The 16,743-nt window shown below is 34.8% G+C and overlaps 1 protein-coding gene across 1 annotated transcript in view; it reads right to left on the bottom strand.

Annotated features, from left to right (window-relative positions):
* TMPRSS15 (transmembrane serine protease 15) overlaps positions 1-16,743 on the bottom strand; it is a 142,367-nt gene that overhangs the window by 93,937 nt on the left and 31,687 nt on the right. Inside the window, exons 5-6 of the mRNA XM_051990586.1 lie at positions 11,501-11,546; positions 5,997-6,004 (exon numbers count right to left, since the gene is read on the bottom strand). Coding sequence (XP_051846546.1) covers positions 5,997-6,004; positions 11,501-11,546 — 54 coding nt within the window. The remainder of the gene's footprint in view (positions 1-5,996; positions 6,005-11,500; positions 11,547-16,743) is intronic.

Here is a 16,743-nt window from a genome sequence, read left to right as displayed (position 1 = left end):
GAGTTGAGGATGACAATGAGCTTGACTAGAAGATGACTAGAAGGATCACAGTGTCTTCTACATTAATAGAGATGTTCAGAAGGGATGAAGGTTGGAAGAAAAGAATGAATTATATTTTGGACATGCTAAGCTTGAGATGTCTAAGGGTCTTCAAATTAGAGAGGCCATGGACATGTGTTATTAGACCTCAGGAGAAGAAATGGAGCTGTATACAGTGAACTGAGAAGCATCTGCATAGAGCTGATAATTGAACCTTGGTGACAAGATCATCAAACCAGTAAAGAGAGAACAGAGAAAAAGACCTAAGAGAGACCTGAGGGATTCTAAGGGTCACTGGGAGTGACATGGATGAAAAAGAATCAAAGAAGATTGAGAAGGCACTCTCACATTTTTAGGGGACAGGCAATGAAGCAGAAGGGAAAAGTGACATGAAAACATAGAAAGGAAAGAATATCCAGGAGGAGAAGAAGAGTACTGGTTTAAAGTTTTAAAATATGAACTCAAATCAGTTTTTGCTCTAATTCAAAAACCAAAACATCACTGCCATCTACTGGGGATTAAAAGTTGATTTAAAAAATATATATTAAAATTCTTCCCTATATCCTTTCAAACTTAGGAGACTTGAAACATCTGGAAAAACAAAAGTTATTATATCCATGAATCTAAATAAGTAGAGAAAATTGTCTACCCTAAACATTTGTGACCTTTTTGTAATCTTTTTAGGTTCTAGATGTTGAGCTAAGGTAGAATTAAACATACTTAACAAATATGTACTGGATGAAATTTTCTAATTTCTGGTATGCCAAAATGATTTTAATTAAGGGTTAAAGACCCCAAACAAATTAGAATAATAGAAGAATAACCGACACTTAAGAGATCATAAATACATGGGACATGCATTTTGCAAAGTTAGATAGTATATTTTGAGTGAGATTGCCAGTTAAATCCCATTAAGTCAAACCAGCGTTCTCCTATCCCAACAACTAAAACAGAATTTTACTCAAAACATTTTCCCTAATTAACAGATCATTGCTAATAAAACCTATTTCAGGTCATTTTTTATGGAATAGTTTAAAGAAATAGGCCATTGGTCTGGAAATAAAATTGTCAATCTTTTCTTTCCAAGGATTAAAGGATTCAGGAAATTTGTCTCAGATCTACTACTAACTAGCTGCAAAACATCATTCAACTTCCTTAGCCTCAGTTTTCTCCCATTTAAAATGAAGGAGGTTTTCTTAGAACATAGGTCTAGAGTTAGGATTTTAGAAGGCATATTGCCTAGAAGTTTTAAACAAAAATCTTAATCCCTCTTTTTGGAATGGCATTTTAAAATGTATAACAAGAAAATACATAAGATTACACAGGTAATCAATTATATTGAAAGATAACTATCAAAATGCTAAAAACAAGATAAGTTCATAACTTAACCCAGTTAAGTTTACTTTCTGTAACTCAAATCTTTTCTTATAGGGATAAAAAAAACTGAGCTTAAAAGAAGAAAATGATTTGCCCCATGTCACAGCATCTGAAAGTAGGATCCCAACTCAAATTTTTTTATTCCAAGTCTAGTGCTCTATCCTCTCATAATTTACAAAAGTCCCTTAAAGTCATACAGAGAGATTTCATCAGTAGTGAAATTTGAAACAAGGATTTTTTTTTAACCCTGGAGTAAGTTCATTTACCACTGGATGGCTAAATTTCCTTTCTGTGCCAATGTTATATAATCTAAATGTGTGTGTGTATGTTTGTGTGTGTATATATATTGCTCCCTAATGATGAATATATCTAAATGCTCTGTCTTGGACTCTATTTTGTTCTTTGCAAACTCATCAGTTTTTGTGTTTCAGTTGTTATCTCTACATAAATCAAGTGAAGGTCTAGAGGTTATTGAGCCTGAATGAAAGTGGTAGCTGTGTGAGTATAGAGAAGGCATCTTGCATCAACAAGAGATAAATCGAAGTGGTAATAACAAGTTTGGGGCATTTATTTGGCCATGTTGGGTGAGATACATTTAACAGTAAAGGAGAAACCTGAGATACTAGAAGAATAGTGGTCCTTTCAGTAGAAATAGGGAATATGAAGAATAAAGAATTTAGAGGAAAAGATGATGAGTTTTATTTTGAACATATTATTTTGAGATTCCTTTGAAGATCTAGTTTGAAACATTCAATATGTGATTTATGAACTAGGATTAGAACCCAATCCCTGAATTAGTGATATAAGACTAGACCTGGACAGATATATCCAGGAGTCATACGCAAAGAAATGATGGAAATGGGAATTGATTGGGAACTGATGTCACCAAGAGAAAATGTAGAAAAGAAAGAGTAGGAAGACTAGGACAGAGCCTTGGGAAATATCTAAGAAACAATTAGAAAGCAGGATCTAGATGATCAATCTGCAAATGAGATGAGAAGGAATGATTAGATAAATAGGAGAACTAGGAGAAAGCAGTGTCATTAAGAGCCCCTACATTCATAGGGGATAATTCAAGTGCTGGGCTTGAAGTCAGGAAACTCTTAGTTCAAATCCAGCCACAGTTACTTCTGTATCTGATAGTTCTGTAATCCTGGCCAAGTCAATAACCTTATTTGTCTTAGTTTCCTCATTTGAAAAATGAGCTAGAGAAGAAAATGACTTTGCCAGGAACTTTGCCAAAACAAAACAAAACAAAAACAAAAACAAAAACCAACAGGGGGCAAGAAGAGTTGGACATGATTGAAAAACAACTGAACAATGACAGAGCAAAAACAACAACAGCGGGGACTTCCGGTTAAGATGGCGGAGAGGAGGCTCACAGTTGCTTAAGCTCCGCGCTTTCTCTCACTATCCACTTCATTACAAGCCTCTGAATCAATGCTTGACTGAAAAAAACCCACAAATAGTTACCAAGAGAAGCCATCCTTGAGATCCGCCAAGAAAGGTCTGTCTTTACTGGAGGGCTGGGGCGGTTTTAGATCGGGCACAGGCTGAGGGCAGCGGCAGTGAGAGCACGGGAGCAGAGCTGAGAGGGGGTGGGGAGTGATCGTAGCCGTCTCTGCGGGGAGAGCTTCGCTACAGGTTTGGAACCTGCAGCAAGTCAACAGCCCAGCAGAGAAGCTAAAAACACCGGGGCTGAAGAACACAACCGCAAACAGCTGGAGTCTCTCAGGACCTGGCCGCCCCTCCCTTCCCCCCCCTCAGTGACTCAGCACGCTTTGGGATCTCAGAGCGCAGGCGCACACAGTCCTGCTAGTGCCTCACTGCTGCCCCCTGCAGTCTGTAGAGGAAGCTCGATAACACACCCAGCCCCCCCCCCAAAGAAAGACTCCAGTTTTTTCTGTTTTTCTTTGGTAGTTTGTCTCTGATTAATAGACAGAATGAGCAAGAAGCTGAAGAGGACTTTAACCCTTGACAGCTTCTACACAGATAGAGAGCAGACTCTAAATCCTGAGGAGACTAAAAACAGGCAGTCCCCAGGTGATTCCCCAAAGGAGGAGATCGTCTGTTCCTCAGCACAGATGAACCTCATAGAAGTGATTAAAAAGGCTCTCACAAGTGAGCTAGAAGAAAAATGGGAAAAGGAGAGGGAGGTTTGGCAAAAGGAGAAGGAAGCTTGGGAAAAGGAGAGGGAGGCTTGGCAAAAGAGCCTGGAAAAGTCAGTTAAAGAGAGAGTGGATAAAGAAGTAAAATCCTTGAAAAATAGGATTAGTGAACTGGAAACAGAAAACAGCTCTCTAAAAAACAAAATTGGCGAAATGGAAAAAAATTCCACAGAACAAAAGAACTCAATTGGACAATTAGAGAAAGATTTTAAAAAAGTGAGTGAAGAGAATACTTCACTGAAAATCAGAATTGAACAAGTGGAATTGAATGACTCGAGGAGACAAGAAGAATCAGTCAAGCAAATCCAAAAAAATCAAACAATGGAGAAAAATGTGAAATACCTTCTGGGGAAGACAACAGACCTGGAAAACAGATCCAGGAGAGACAATCTGAGAATCATTGGACTCCCAGAAAAACATGATGAAAAAAAGAGCCTGGACACTGTCTTCCAGGAAATCATCAAAGAGAACTGCCCAGAAGTCATAGGAACAGAGGAAAAAATAAACATTGAAAGGATTCATCGATCACCCACTGAAAGGGATCCTAAAATCAAAACACCAAGGAATATAGTGGCCAAATGCCAGAACCCTCAGATGAAAGAAAAAATATTGCAAGCGGCTAGAAAAACCCAATTCAAGTATCAAGGAGCCACAATAAGGATCACCCAGGATCTGGCAGCATCCACATTAAAAGATCGAAGGGCCTGGAATATGATATTCCGAAAGGCTAAGGAACTTGGTATGCAACCAAAAATAACTTACCCAGCGAGAATGAGCATCTTTTTCCAGGGAAGAAGATGGACATTCAACGAAGTAAGCGAATTTCATCTATTTCTGATGAAAAAACCAGAACTTAACAAAAAGTTTGATCTACAAATATAGAACTCAAGAGAAATCTAAAAAGGTAAAGATTAATCTTGGGAACTATATTTTGACTATATAGATGTATAAAGAATACATGTATACCTTGTTCTAGAAATTGATGTGGAAAGGACATTGTACCAGAAAAAGGGTAAAGTGGGGGTAGTACATCTCATGAAGAGGCATAGGAAACCTATTATATCTGAGAGAAAGAATGGAGGGGGATGAATATAGTGGGTATCTTACTGCCTTCAGAATTGGCTTTAAGTGAAAAATCTTAAGACATATTCAATCTATGGTGAAACTTCTCCCATCTCATTGAAAAGTGAGAAGGGAAAAGTGGAAAGGGAAGGAATAAGCTAAGCGGAAGGGAATACGGGAACTGGGAGGGAAAGGGGTAAGATAGGGGGAGGAACTCGAAGGCGGGGGGAGGGACACTAAAAAGGGAGGGCTGTGTGAAGCAAGGGGTGCTCACAAGCTTAATACTTGGAAGGGGGGGAAAGGGGAAAGAAGGGAGGAAAGCATAAACCGGGGTTAACAAGATGGCAAGTAATACAGAATTGGTCATTCTAACCATAAACGTGAACGGGGTAAACTCCCCCATAAAGAGGAAGCGGTTAGCAGAATGGATTAAAAGCCAGAATCCTACAATATGTTGTTTACAGGAAACACACCTGAAGCGGGGAGATACATGCAGGTTAAAGGTAAAAGGTTGGAGCAAAATCTACTATGCTTCAGGTGAAGTCAAAAAAGCAGGGGTAGCCATCCTGATCTCAGATCAAGCTAAAGCAAAAATTGACCTAATTAAAAGAGATAAGGAAGGACACTATATCTTGCTAAAGGGTAGCATGGATAATGAAGCACTATCTATATTAAACATATATGCACCAAGTGGGGTAGCATCTAAATTCTTAAAAGAGAAACTAAGAGAGCTGCAAGAAGAAATAGACAGTAAAACTATAATAGTGGGAGATCTTAACCTTGCACTCTCAGAATTAGATAAATCAAACCAGAAAATAAATAAGAAAGAAGTCAAAGAAGTAAATAGAATACTAGAAAAGCTAGATATGATAGATCTCTGGAGAAAATGTAATGGAGACAGAAAGGAATACACTTTCTTTTCAGCAGTTCATGGAACCTATACAAAAATTGACCATATATTAGGACATAAAAACCTCAAACTCAAATGTAGTAAGGCAGAAATAGTAAATGCATCCTTTTCAGACCACGATGCAATGAAAATTACATTCAACAAAAAAGCAGGGGGAAGTAGACCAAAAAATAATTGGAAACTAAATAATCTCATACTAAAGAATGATTGGGTAAAACAGCAAATCATAGACATAATTAATAACTTCACCCAAGAAAACGATAATAATGAGACATCATACCAAAATGTATGGGATGCAGCCAAAGCGGTAATAAGGGGAAATTTCATATCTCTAGAGGCCTATTTGTATAAAATAGAGAAAGAGAAGGTCAATGAATTGGGTTTGCAATTAAAAATGCTAGAAAAGGAACAAATTAAAAACCCCCAGTCAAACACTAAACTTGAAATTCTAAAAGTAAAAGGTGAGATCAATAAAATTGAAAGTAAAAAAACTATTGAATTGATTAATAAAACTAAGAGTTGGTTCTATGAAAAAACCAACAAAATAGACAAACCCTTAGTAAATCTGATTAAAAAAAGGAAAGAGGAAAATCAAATTGTTAGTCTTAAAAATGAAAAGGGAGAACTCACCACTAACGAAGAGGAAATTAGAGCAATAATTAGGAGTTACTTTGCCCAACTTTATGCCAATAAATTCGACAACTTAAATGAAATAGAAAAATACCTCCAAAAATACAGCTTGCCCAAACTAACAGAGGAAGAAGTAAATATCCTAAACAGTCCCATCTCAGAAAAAGAAATAGAACAAACTATCAATCAACTCCCTAAGAAAAAATCCCCAGGACCAGATGGATTTACATGTGAATTCTACCAAACATTTAAAGAACAATTAACTCCAATGTTATATAAACTATTTGAAAAAATAGGGATTGAAGGAGTCCTACCAAACTCCTTTTATGACACAGATATGGTACTGATACCTAAACCAGGTAGGCTGAAAACAGAGAAAGAAAATTATAGACCAATCTCCCTAACGAATATTGATGCTAAAATCTTAAATAAAATATTAGCAAAAAGACTACAGAAAATTGTCACCAGGATAATACACTATGACCAAGTAGGATTTATACCAGGAATGCAGGGCTGGTTCAATATTAGGAAAACTATTAGCATAATTGACTATATCAATAACCAAACAAACAAAAACCACATGATCATCTCAATAGATGCAGAAAAAGCATTTGATAAAATCCAACATCCATTCCTAATAAAAACACTTGAGAGCATAGGAATAAATGGACTTTTCCTTAAAATAGTCAGGAGCATATATTTAAAACCATCAGTAAGCATCATATGCAATGGGGAAAAACTGGAACCTTTCCCAGTGAGATCTGGAGTGAAGCAAGGTTGCCCACTATCACCATTATTATTTAATATCGTATTAGAAACACTAGCCTCGGCAATAAGAGTCGAGAAAGATATAAAAGGAATTAGAGTAGGCAATGAGGAAACCAAACTATCACTCTTTGCAGATGATATGATGGTATACCTAGAGAACCCCAGAGATTCTACCAAAAAGCTATTGGAAATAATTCATAATTTTAGCAAAGTAGCTGGCTACAAAATAAATCCCCATAAATCCTCAGCATTTTTATACATCACCAACAAAACCCAACAGCAAGAGATACAAAGAGAAATTCCATTCAGAATAACTGTTGATACCATAAAATATTTGGGAATCTATCTACCAAAGGAAAGTCAGGAATTATATGAGCAAAATTATAAAAAAGTCTCCACACAAATAAAGTCAGACTTAAATAATTGGAAAAATATTAAGTGCTCTTGGATCGGCCGAGCGAACATAATAAAGATGACAATACTCCCTAAACTAATCTATTTATTTAGTGCTATACCAATCAGACTTCCAAGAAAATATTTTATTGATCTAGAAAAAATAACAACAAAATTCATATGGAACAATAAAAAGTCGAGAATCTCAAGGGAATTAATGAAAAAAAAATCAAATGAAGGTGGCCTAGCTGTACCTGATCTAAAATTATATTATAAAGCAGCAGTCACCAAAACCATTTGGTATTGGCTAAGAAATAGATTAGTGGATCAGTGGAAAAGGCTAGGCTCACAAGACAGAATAGTCAATTATAGCAATCTAGTGTTTGACAAACCCAAAGCCCCTAACTTCTGGGAAAAGAATTCATTATTTGATAAAAACTGCTGGGATAATTGGAAATTAGTATGGCAGAAATTAGGCATGGACCCACACTTAACACCATATACCAAGATAAGATCAAAATGGGTCTATGACCTAGGCATAAAGAACGAGATTATAAATAAATTAGAGGAACATAGAATAGTTTATCTCTCAGACTTGTGGAGGAGAAAGAAATTTGTGACCAAAGATGAACTAGAGACCATTACTGATCACAGAATAGAAAATTTCGATTACATCAAATTAAAAAGCCTTTGTACAAATAAAACTAATGCAAACAAGATTAGAAGGGAAGCAACAAACTGGGAAAACATTTTCACAGTTAAAGGTTCTGATAAAGGCCTCATTTCCAAAATATATAGAGAACTGACTCAAATTTATAAGAAATCAAGCCATTCTCCAATTGATAAATGGTCAAAGGATATGAACAGACAATTTTCAGAGGATGAGATTGAAACTATTACCACTCATATGAAAGAGTGTTCCAAATCATTATTGATCAGAGAAATGCAAATTAAGACAACTCTGAGATACCACTACACACCTGTCAGATTGGCTAAGATGACAGGAAAAAATAATGATGAATGTTGGAGGGGATGCGGGAAAACTGGGACACTAATGCATTGTTGGTGGAGTTGTGAACGAATCCAACCATTCTGGAGAGCAATCTGGAATTATGCCCAAAAAATTATCAAAATGTGCATATCCTTTGATCCAGCAGTGTTTCTATTGGGCTTATATCCCAAAGAAATACTAAAGAAGGGAAAGGGACCTGTATGTGCCAAAATGTTTGTAGCAGCCCTGTTTGTAGTGGCTAGAAACTGGAAAATGAATGGATGCCCATCAATTGGAGAATGGCTGGGTAAATTGTGGTATATGAATGTTATGGAATATTATTGTTCTGTAAGAAATGACCAGCAGGATGAATACAGAGAGGCTTGGAGAGACCTACATGAACTGATGCTAAGTGAAATGAGCAGAACCAGGAGATCATTATACACTTCGACAACGATATTGTATGAGGACATATTTTGATGGAAGTGGATTTCTTTGACAAAGAGACCTGAGTTTCAATTGATAAATGACGGACAAAAGCAGCTACACCCAAAGAAAGAACACTGGGAAACGAATGTGAACTATCTGCATTTTTGTTTCTCTTCCCGGATTATTTATACCTTCTGAATCCAATTCTCCCTACGCAACAAGAGAACTGTTCGGTTCTGCAAACATATATTGTATCTAGGATATACTGCAACATATCCAACATATAAAGGACTGCTTGCCATCTAGGGGAGGGGGTGGAGGGAGGGAGGGGAAAAAAAAATCGGAACAGAAATGAATGTCAATATAATGTAATTATTAAATAAAAAATTAAAAAAAAAAAAAACAACAGCAAAATTGTCAATAAAGTCCAGAGTGGAGAAACTATACAAGAAGATCCAGATTAATAGTGTTAAATACAGCAAATAGATTGAGATAGATAAAGACTGAAAAATACCATCACATTTCTCAGAGATTATAATAACTTTGGGTAAAGAAATTTCAGTTGAAGAAATGAGGTAGGGAGTCAGAATGAAAAGAGCTAAGGAAATAGAAAAGTTGAAGTAGAGGCAACAAATTGTAAACAACTTTTTTCTGGGAATTGGTTAAGAAAGAAAAGAGATATAGAACAATAGTTTGAGGGGACAGTTTTGTTATTGTTCAGTCATTTCTGACTCTTCATGACCCCATTTGAGATTTTCGTGACAATGATATTGAAGTGGTTTGTCATTTTCTTCTCCAGCTCATTTTTCAAAGGAGGAAACTAAGACAAACAGGATAAAGTGACTTGTCCAGGGTTACACAGCTAGTGTCTACCAAGAGAAGTCTTCTGGATACCAAGCCCAGCACTGTATCCATCATTCCATCCAACCATGCTGAGAAGGCAATAAAAAGAAGCATTTTTTTTTAAAGGATGGGAGACTTCAGTTTGTTTGAAAGTGTAGGAAAGAAACCATTTGAGTGGGATAGATAGAAGATTCAAAAAATGGGAGCTGATTAAGGTTGAAACTTGCTGGAGAAGACAGAAGGAGTTTGGATCAAGTGTACATATAGAGGAGAATGTTAATCTCTTTGTCAAAGATGGAGAGGAAAAAAGGAGATAATGAAAAATAATGTCAAGGAGTTTTGAGATTAAAAATAGGGGAGAAAGCTCTTGTATGTTTAGTACTTACAAATAAAGAGAAGATGAAGCAGAGGATCCCTTCAGTGTAGAAACTAGTTCCTTGCTAAACTTTTCTGGGAAATTAGAATTATTGAATGAAAGAAAAGTGGAGGGATCCGTGTTAAGCTTTTACAAGGATCTGAGACCAGGTATAACTGATTCCTTTTTTAAATATAAAAACTGTTAAAATCATGGGGTGAGCAAACTCAAGGAACAACTATTTTACTTCCACTGGGAAGCACAAAGCACAAGGTTTTGGAAGGAAGCCATGCCCCCAGAGAGTGCCTTCTAGTGGTTCGATACAGAAGATTAGCTTATATCCCCATACTTTTGTTTAACATTGAAAATCAGTTATTCTGTTTGTTTCTATACTAAAGCCTGAAATATTAATTAATTAATATAATGGTCCAAATAATATTAAATATTAAAGAACAGTTGTAGAATAACAACTTGTTCCAGAACTATTTTTATCTCACTTATGCTGAATTTGAAGATTGGAAAAATAAGATGTATGATAATAGCAATAACAATAATAATGATTTCAGTATAATAATGAACTCCATTTAAATGAGTAATTGAATATTAATTGTATATTTTCAGCTCTGAAATATGGAAGTGTGTGTGAGAAAACCAAAGTTAAAAAATATTTTCTTTTTCTGTTTCTAAAGCAATAATTGTTTTTTAAATAAAAAATTGGGTTTTTTTTCTCAATTAGTTTCATGCTGTCATATAAATACACATTCTTGATCTTAGTCTAACAAAAATCTTAATTTTAATGCAATCTGTCTGTCTAAATTTTTCAAGACTATGAAAACCAATGACCTCATCCTGCTTCATTCTATATGTCCCCTCATATTCCCATATATATGAATGCTAATAAACCCAGAGAGTGGGCTTTCACTTTTTGTTTCACCTTTCTTGTAGGTTAAAACAGATTTAAGTTCCTTATGTTCCTTTCCCTTATTCCTCACTTTTAATTAGGCAATTTTAAAAAAGACTCTCATTTCTCTAATATTGGGTATACCATTATCTTCCTGTGTAGATGATAGAACAGTATTCTACTAATACTAGACAGCTCTTTGTCTAAAACACTATATAAGTTTGAGTATTGAAGGGATTAGGGCCTTTAAGCAAAGTGGGAAAACTATTTTTCACAGTCCCACATACATCCAAAGCTATTCCACCATATATTTGTCTTGGTAACAATATGGGAACAATGAAGCCATTATTTCTGAAATTGTCCACTGTTGGCCTCTGTTCTCTTCCTCCCCTGGTATGTAGAGATAAAATCTTATTTATTGTTACCCCTGTTTATCTCTGCTGCTCTTCACTGAGACCCTCCTGTACTATAAATATGTCTTGTAACTCTCTTTCCTGAATGAGAAAAATGGCAAAAGATCAGGAACCTGAATTCTAGTACCAGTTGTTCCCTAAGATTGTTATCAGAATAAAAAGAATTGTTATATATGAAAACATCTTGAGAACCTAAAAACAGAGAAATGTTATTCACAAACTGACCTTTGGTTGTTGGAGGATTGCTAGTTGTAAGTTTGTCAGCACCTGTTAAAGATAAATAAGATATTATTTTATTTAAATGTTGACAGCATTTAATAGCAGTCATACACCTCCTGAAATCCTCTTCTGGAATGGACAATGAAAATATACAGATTGTTCTGGTTTTCTGCTTTCTAGTGTAATAGGAAGTCAAGAAACCTGGGTTCTAAATCCAGCTGTGCCAATAGCTAGCCTTGATGTAGGATCAGTTCACTTGCCTAGGTATTGATGTTTTTATTTGGAAAATAAGGGTTTTGAGTAAGATGGTTTGGGGCATTTTTTTTTAGGTCTTTGGTCTATGCTTTTTTATCTAAGAATTTAAAATGAACTTTTTTAGTGTCATAACTGATTAATCTTTTGTCATTGTAAACATGATTAGTTAAATATTTCTACAATGCTCCTTTTTTTATTTGTGTGAAAGTTTTTTGATTTTAGCCAGAAACTTTGTTGCATGAGTGGTATCCTGGAAGGTATGTGGCAACCAGTATCAGAATACTTTATTTCAAGACTTTGCACAACTGTTTATCATCTGTGTTACCCCTGATATCGTAATTAACCACTCTGAACCTGATACTGAGTAAGATATTTACAGGGTTTTATGAAGAATATTTTGTTTCTTATGTTTTCAATCTTTTGGCTTTATTTTAATATTTCTTGGTGTTGCATCAAATCATTGTTTTCTCTTTAGCTCATTTTAATTTTTCAGGAACTCAGAGAAAAATAAAGTTGGAGGTACTTGTCCAGGCCACAAGAATTCCAAGAGATCTTGGGGAAAAGGAAGTTAGAAAGAAAAAAAATGGAATGGCTAAATGATAATATATATATATATATTTAGCAGGGAGAACTGATACCTTAGATTGGACAGTGGAAAACCTCATCCAAGAAATGAATGGCTGGAAGATTTTATATATATATATATATATATATATATATATATATATATATATATATATATATATATATATATATATATAAAACTCTTCTAGAAAACAAGTGAAGGAGAGACAAAGAATTATTGGACTATTGAAAGTCATGATATCCTCCTTCACCCCAAAAAAGACTAGATAACATTTTCAAGAAAATGTAAAAGAAAATTACCCAGAATTCTTAGAAAGCAAAATGAAAATAGAATCTACCAGAAACATCCTGAAGGAACTTTAAAATTAAAATTCTCAGGAATATCATAACCAAAATTCATAGCATGCAGGTCACAGAAGAAAAATAAGCAGTTCTACTCTCCCCACCTACCAAAAGACCGATCAAATACTAAGGAATCAGAGTAAGGATCACATAAGATTTGGCATTGTCATTATAAAAGAAAGAATGGAATATGATACTCTGAAAGGCAAAAGATAAAAGCTTACTACCAAGGATAACATAAGGGACACAAACACTCTTACAAGAATATTTCCCAAGATTTATAAGCAATTGATTCAAAATTTAAATAAAAGACTAAGGGTCATTCTTCAAAAGATAAATCTTCAAAGAATATGAAAAGAGTTTTCGAAGGAAGAAATCCAAACTATCAGCATACCATATGAAAAAAAAATGCTCAAAATCACTATTATTTAGAGAAAGGTAAATTAAAACAAATTTATAGTTTCACCTTACAGTTATTAGACTGAAAAAAAGATTATAGATGTGTTATTGAGAAATGTTGGCAGAACTTCAAGTAAACAGGCATACTCACCCACTGCTGTCAACATTTTAAATTGGTCTAACCATTCTGGTAGTATTTGCATACAAAACTGTGCATATCTTTGGATCTACACCTCTAGGCAATTAAAAAAAATTGTAGTAGCTATATAACTACCATTGCATATGCCAAAAAAGGAAGAAAAATAAATATGTATCAGAATATTTATTCATCTCTTTCCGTCATAGCCAAAAATTGTAAATGAATGGGGACCACAGATATTATTATTATATTTTTCATCACTACGTGAAATGCTGAGAAAAGCCATGTTTACTTGTAGACTTTGAACTAAGAGTTGCTATGAGATGCTTCTTTATGAAGTAAAAAAAAAAAAGTTATCTTTTAACTTTTGACCCTTAGAGTTTAAGATAAACAAGCAGGAGATAGACTATTAAAAGTGACAAGAACTATGCTAAGTATTAGGGATATAAAGAAAGGCAAAAGTATGGTTCTTGAGGGGCCACAATCTAACTGAGGGAAGCTGAATTGATGGTTTCCTGTCATAGCTGAGGAGAAGCTAATGTAACCATTGAGAGAGAAAAAAAGATGGAGAAGTATTTTGGGCAATTAGGTAGGAAAGTGGATAGAATGGTGGTTCTGGAATCAGGAAGGCATGAGCAAATGCTACTGTGTGACCCTGAGCAAGTCACTTAAGCTTTTTATGCCTCACTCTTTATTTCTGTACAAGGGGGATAATATGGCATCTACCTTACAAGGCCTTTTTGAGAGTTAAATAATATAAAAAATTTTTGAAATTTTAAAGTAATTTATATATGTTAGATACTATTATTTCCTTAGAAAACTGTTTTCAACATTATCTTACAAAAGGATTGTTGAGAAGAGGCTTCCTTGATTACCAAAAAAAAGGCTGAATGGAAAAAAAAAAAAGAGTTTTCACAAGGGAAGAAAAGTCAACTGGTATTATAATGAGAGATTCAAGTGACTATCTTAGTGAACTTTCTTATAGACAAATTATTGTAAATAATTATTGATTTCTGTTTGTTACTGACTGTTAATTATAATATAAAAACACTAATTTATCTTTTCTTTATTTAGAGCAAAGGAAGGGATTTATTATATCAAGAAATGAATAATTGCTAGAGGAAAAAAGAGATAATGAATTGGAGTACAGACTCCAGTTAATCAATGAAAAAGATTATGATTATGTTAATGAAAAATAGAATATCAAAATAAACTTGTATAATTTTTACAACCAATATAATAAAATTAAAGTTGAGGACAAATCAAATGCTATGCTGACAATTGATTGACAATATATACAAATTCAAAGGATGCTTGTCAAGATCGTTGCCACATCTGAGAGATCATTAAATACAAGTGGCTATATATAGAACCTTTTGAGGAGAAAGAGACCTCAAAATCTAGTCATTTTCACATTGGGGATACAATAGATTAGAGAGAATCAACTGGGACTGTTCTTAAGTGAAATATGTATTAATCATTTCTGTCTTTTTAGAGGTCAGATCAAAAAAATTATAAAATAGATAGCCATCATTCTTCTTAGGATCATGCTGACTTATTATAGGGATAGTTTCTGGGAGATGGAATATCCAACACAAATCAACAGAGGTATTACAATAAAGGTATTTTAAAAGTCCATTTCAGTGTCAAACAATACCTGCTGCTTGAGGATGGCATAGGAGAAGGGAAAACCTTTGACTGTCATGGTGATTGTCATGGTAATACATTACTAGCAATGCAAGACCACATTCTAAATAAGCGTCAACTGTAATAAAGTCAGAACACTTTCTGTAAGATTGGTAAAGTAGGCCATTATAATCAATTTGCCATTCAAGAGCAAATTGACTTGTGGAATCAAAGGTAGCAAAGGTAGATGTTTTAACTGACATGAGGAATATAATTTAACAGAAATAGTTACATAGTTTTTAGTTGGAAATTATACAGTTTCACATTTTCTGAAACATAGCATTCATCATGCTACTCCGTTACCCATGTCCATGTTCAGAATAGTGATGGCGGTAATTCCCAATTTTTGCCCTTCTAGTGAAGGCATTAACCTGATTCAGGTCAGCAGAGAGTGCATGATATATCTTATGGAAAATAACATGACATACAATCTGTATGGGGAGAGGGGAGTATCAGCAAGATTCCTTCACTCCCTGAAGCCCCCAGCTTTTGGGAATTCACTGTTTGACAAAAATTGCTGGGAAACTTGGATATTAGTATGGCAGAAACTAGACATTGACCACACTTAACACCGTACACCAAGATAAGGTCAAAATGGGTTCATGATCTAGGCATAAAGAATGAGATTATAAATAAATTAGGAGAACATAGGATAGTTTATCTCTCAGACCTGTGGAGGAGGAAGAAATTTGTGACCAAAGAAGAACTAGAGATTATTATTGATCACAAAAGAGAAAATTTTGATTATATCAAATTGAAAAGCTTTTATACAAATAAAAGTAATGCAGACAAGATTAGAAGGGAAACAACAAACTGGGAAACATTTTTTACAGTCAAAGGTTCTGACAAAGGCCTCATTTCCAAAATATTTAGAGAATTGACTCTAATTTATAAGAAATCAAACCATTCTCCAATTGATAAAAGGTCAAAAGATATGAACAGACAATTTTCAGAGGAAGAAATTGAAACTATTTCTAGCCATATGAAAAGATGCTCCAAGTCATTTTTAATCAGAAAAATGCAAAGTAAGACAACTCTGAGATACTACTACACATTTCTCAGATTGGCTAGGATGACAGGAAAAGATAATGCTGAATGTTGAAGAGGATGTGGGGAAACTGGGACACTGATACATTGGGTTGGTGGAATTGTGAACTGATCCAATCATTCTGGAGAGAAATTTGGAACTATGCTCAAAAAGTTATCAAACTGTGCATACCCTTTGATCCAGTAGTGTTACTACTGGGCTTATATCCCAAAGAGATTTTAAAGAAGGGAAAGGGACCCACATGTGCAAAAATGTTTGTGGCAGCCCTGTTTGTAGTGGCTAGAAACTGGAAACTGAATGGATGCCCATCAGTTGGAGGAGGCTGAATAAATTGTGGTATATGAATGTTATGGAATATTATTGTTCTATAAGAAATGACCAGCAGGATGATTTTATAAAGGCCTGGAGAGACTTATAGGAACTGATGCTGAGTGAAATGAGCAGGACCAGAAGATCATTATATACTTCAACAACAATCTTATATGATGATCAATTCCGATGGACGTGCCTCTCTTCAACAATGAGATGAACCAAATCAGTTTCATCTGTTCAATGATGAATAGAACCAGCTACACCCAGCAAAAGAACCCTGGGAAATGAGTGTGAACCACTACATAGCATTTCCAACCCCTCTGTTTTTGTCCACTTGCATTTTTTATTTACTTCACAGGTTAATTTTACATTATTTCAAAGTCTGATTCTTCTTGTGCAGCAAAATAACTGTATGGACATGTATACATATATTGTATTTAACATATTCGTTAATATATTTAACATGTATTGGTCTATCT

Source organism: Antechinus flavipes, chromosome 3 (assembly GCF_016432865.1).
Source record: "Antechinus flavipes isolate AdamAnt ecotype Samford, QLD, Australia chromosome 3, AdamAnt_v2, whole genome shotgun sequence".
Lineage (NCBI taxonomy): Eukaryota > Metazoa > Chordata > Mammalia > Dasyuromorphia > Dasyuridae > Antechinus > Antechinus flavipes.
Note: the sequence above shows the minus strand (reverse complement) of the source record. Positions and strands in the feature narration are given on the sequence as shown.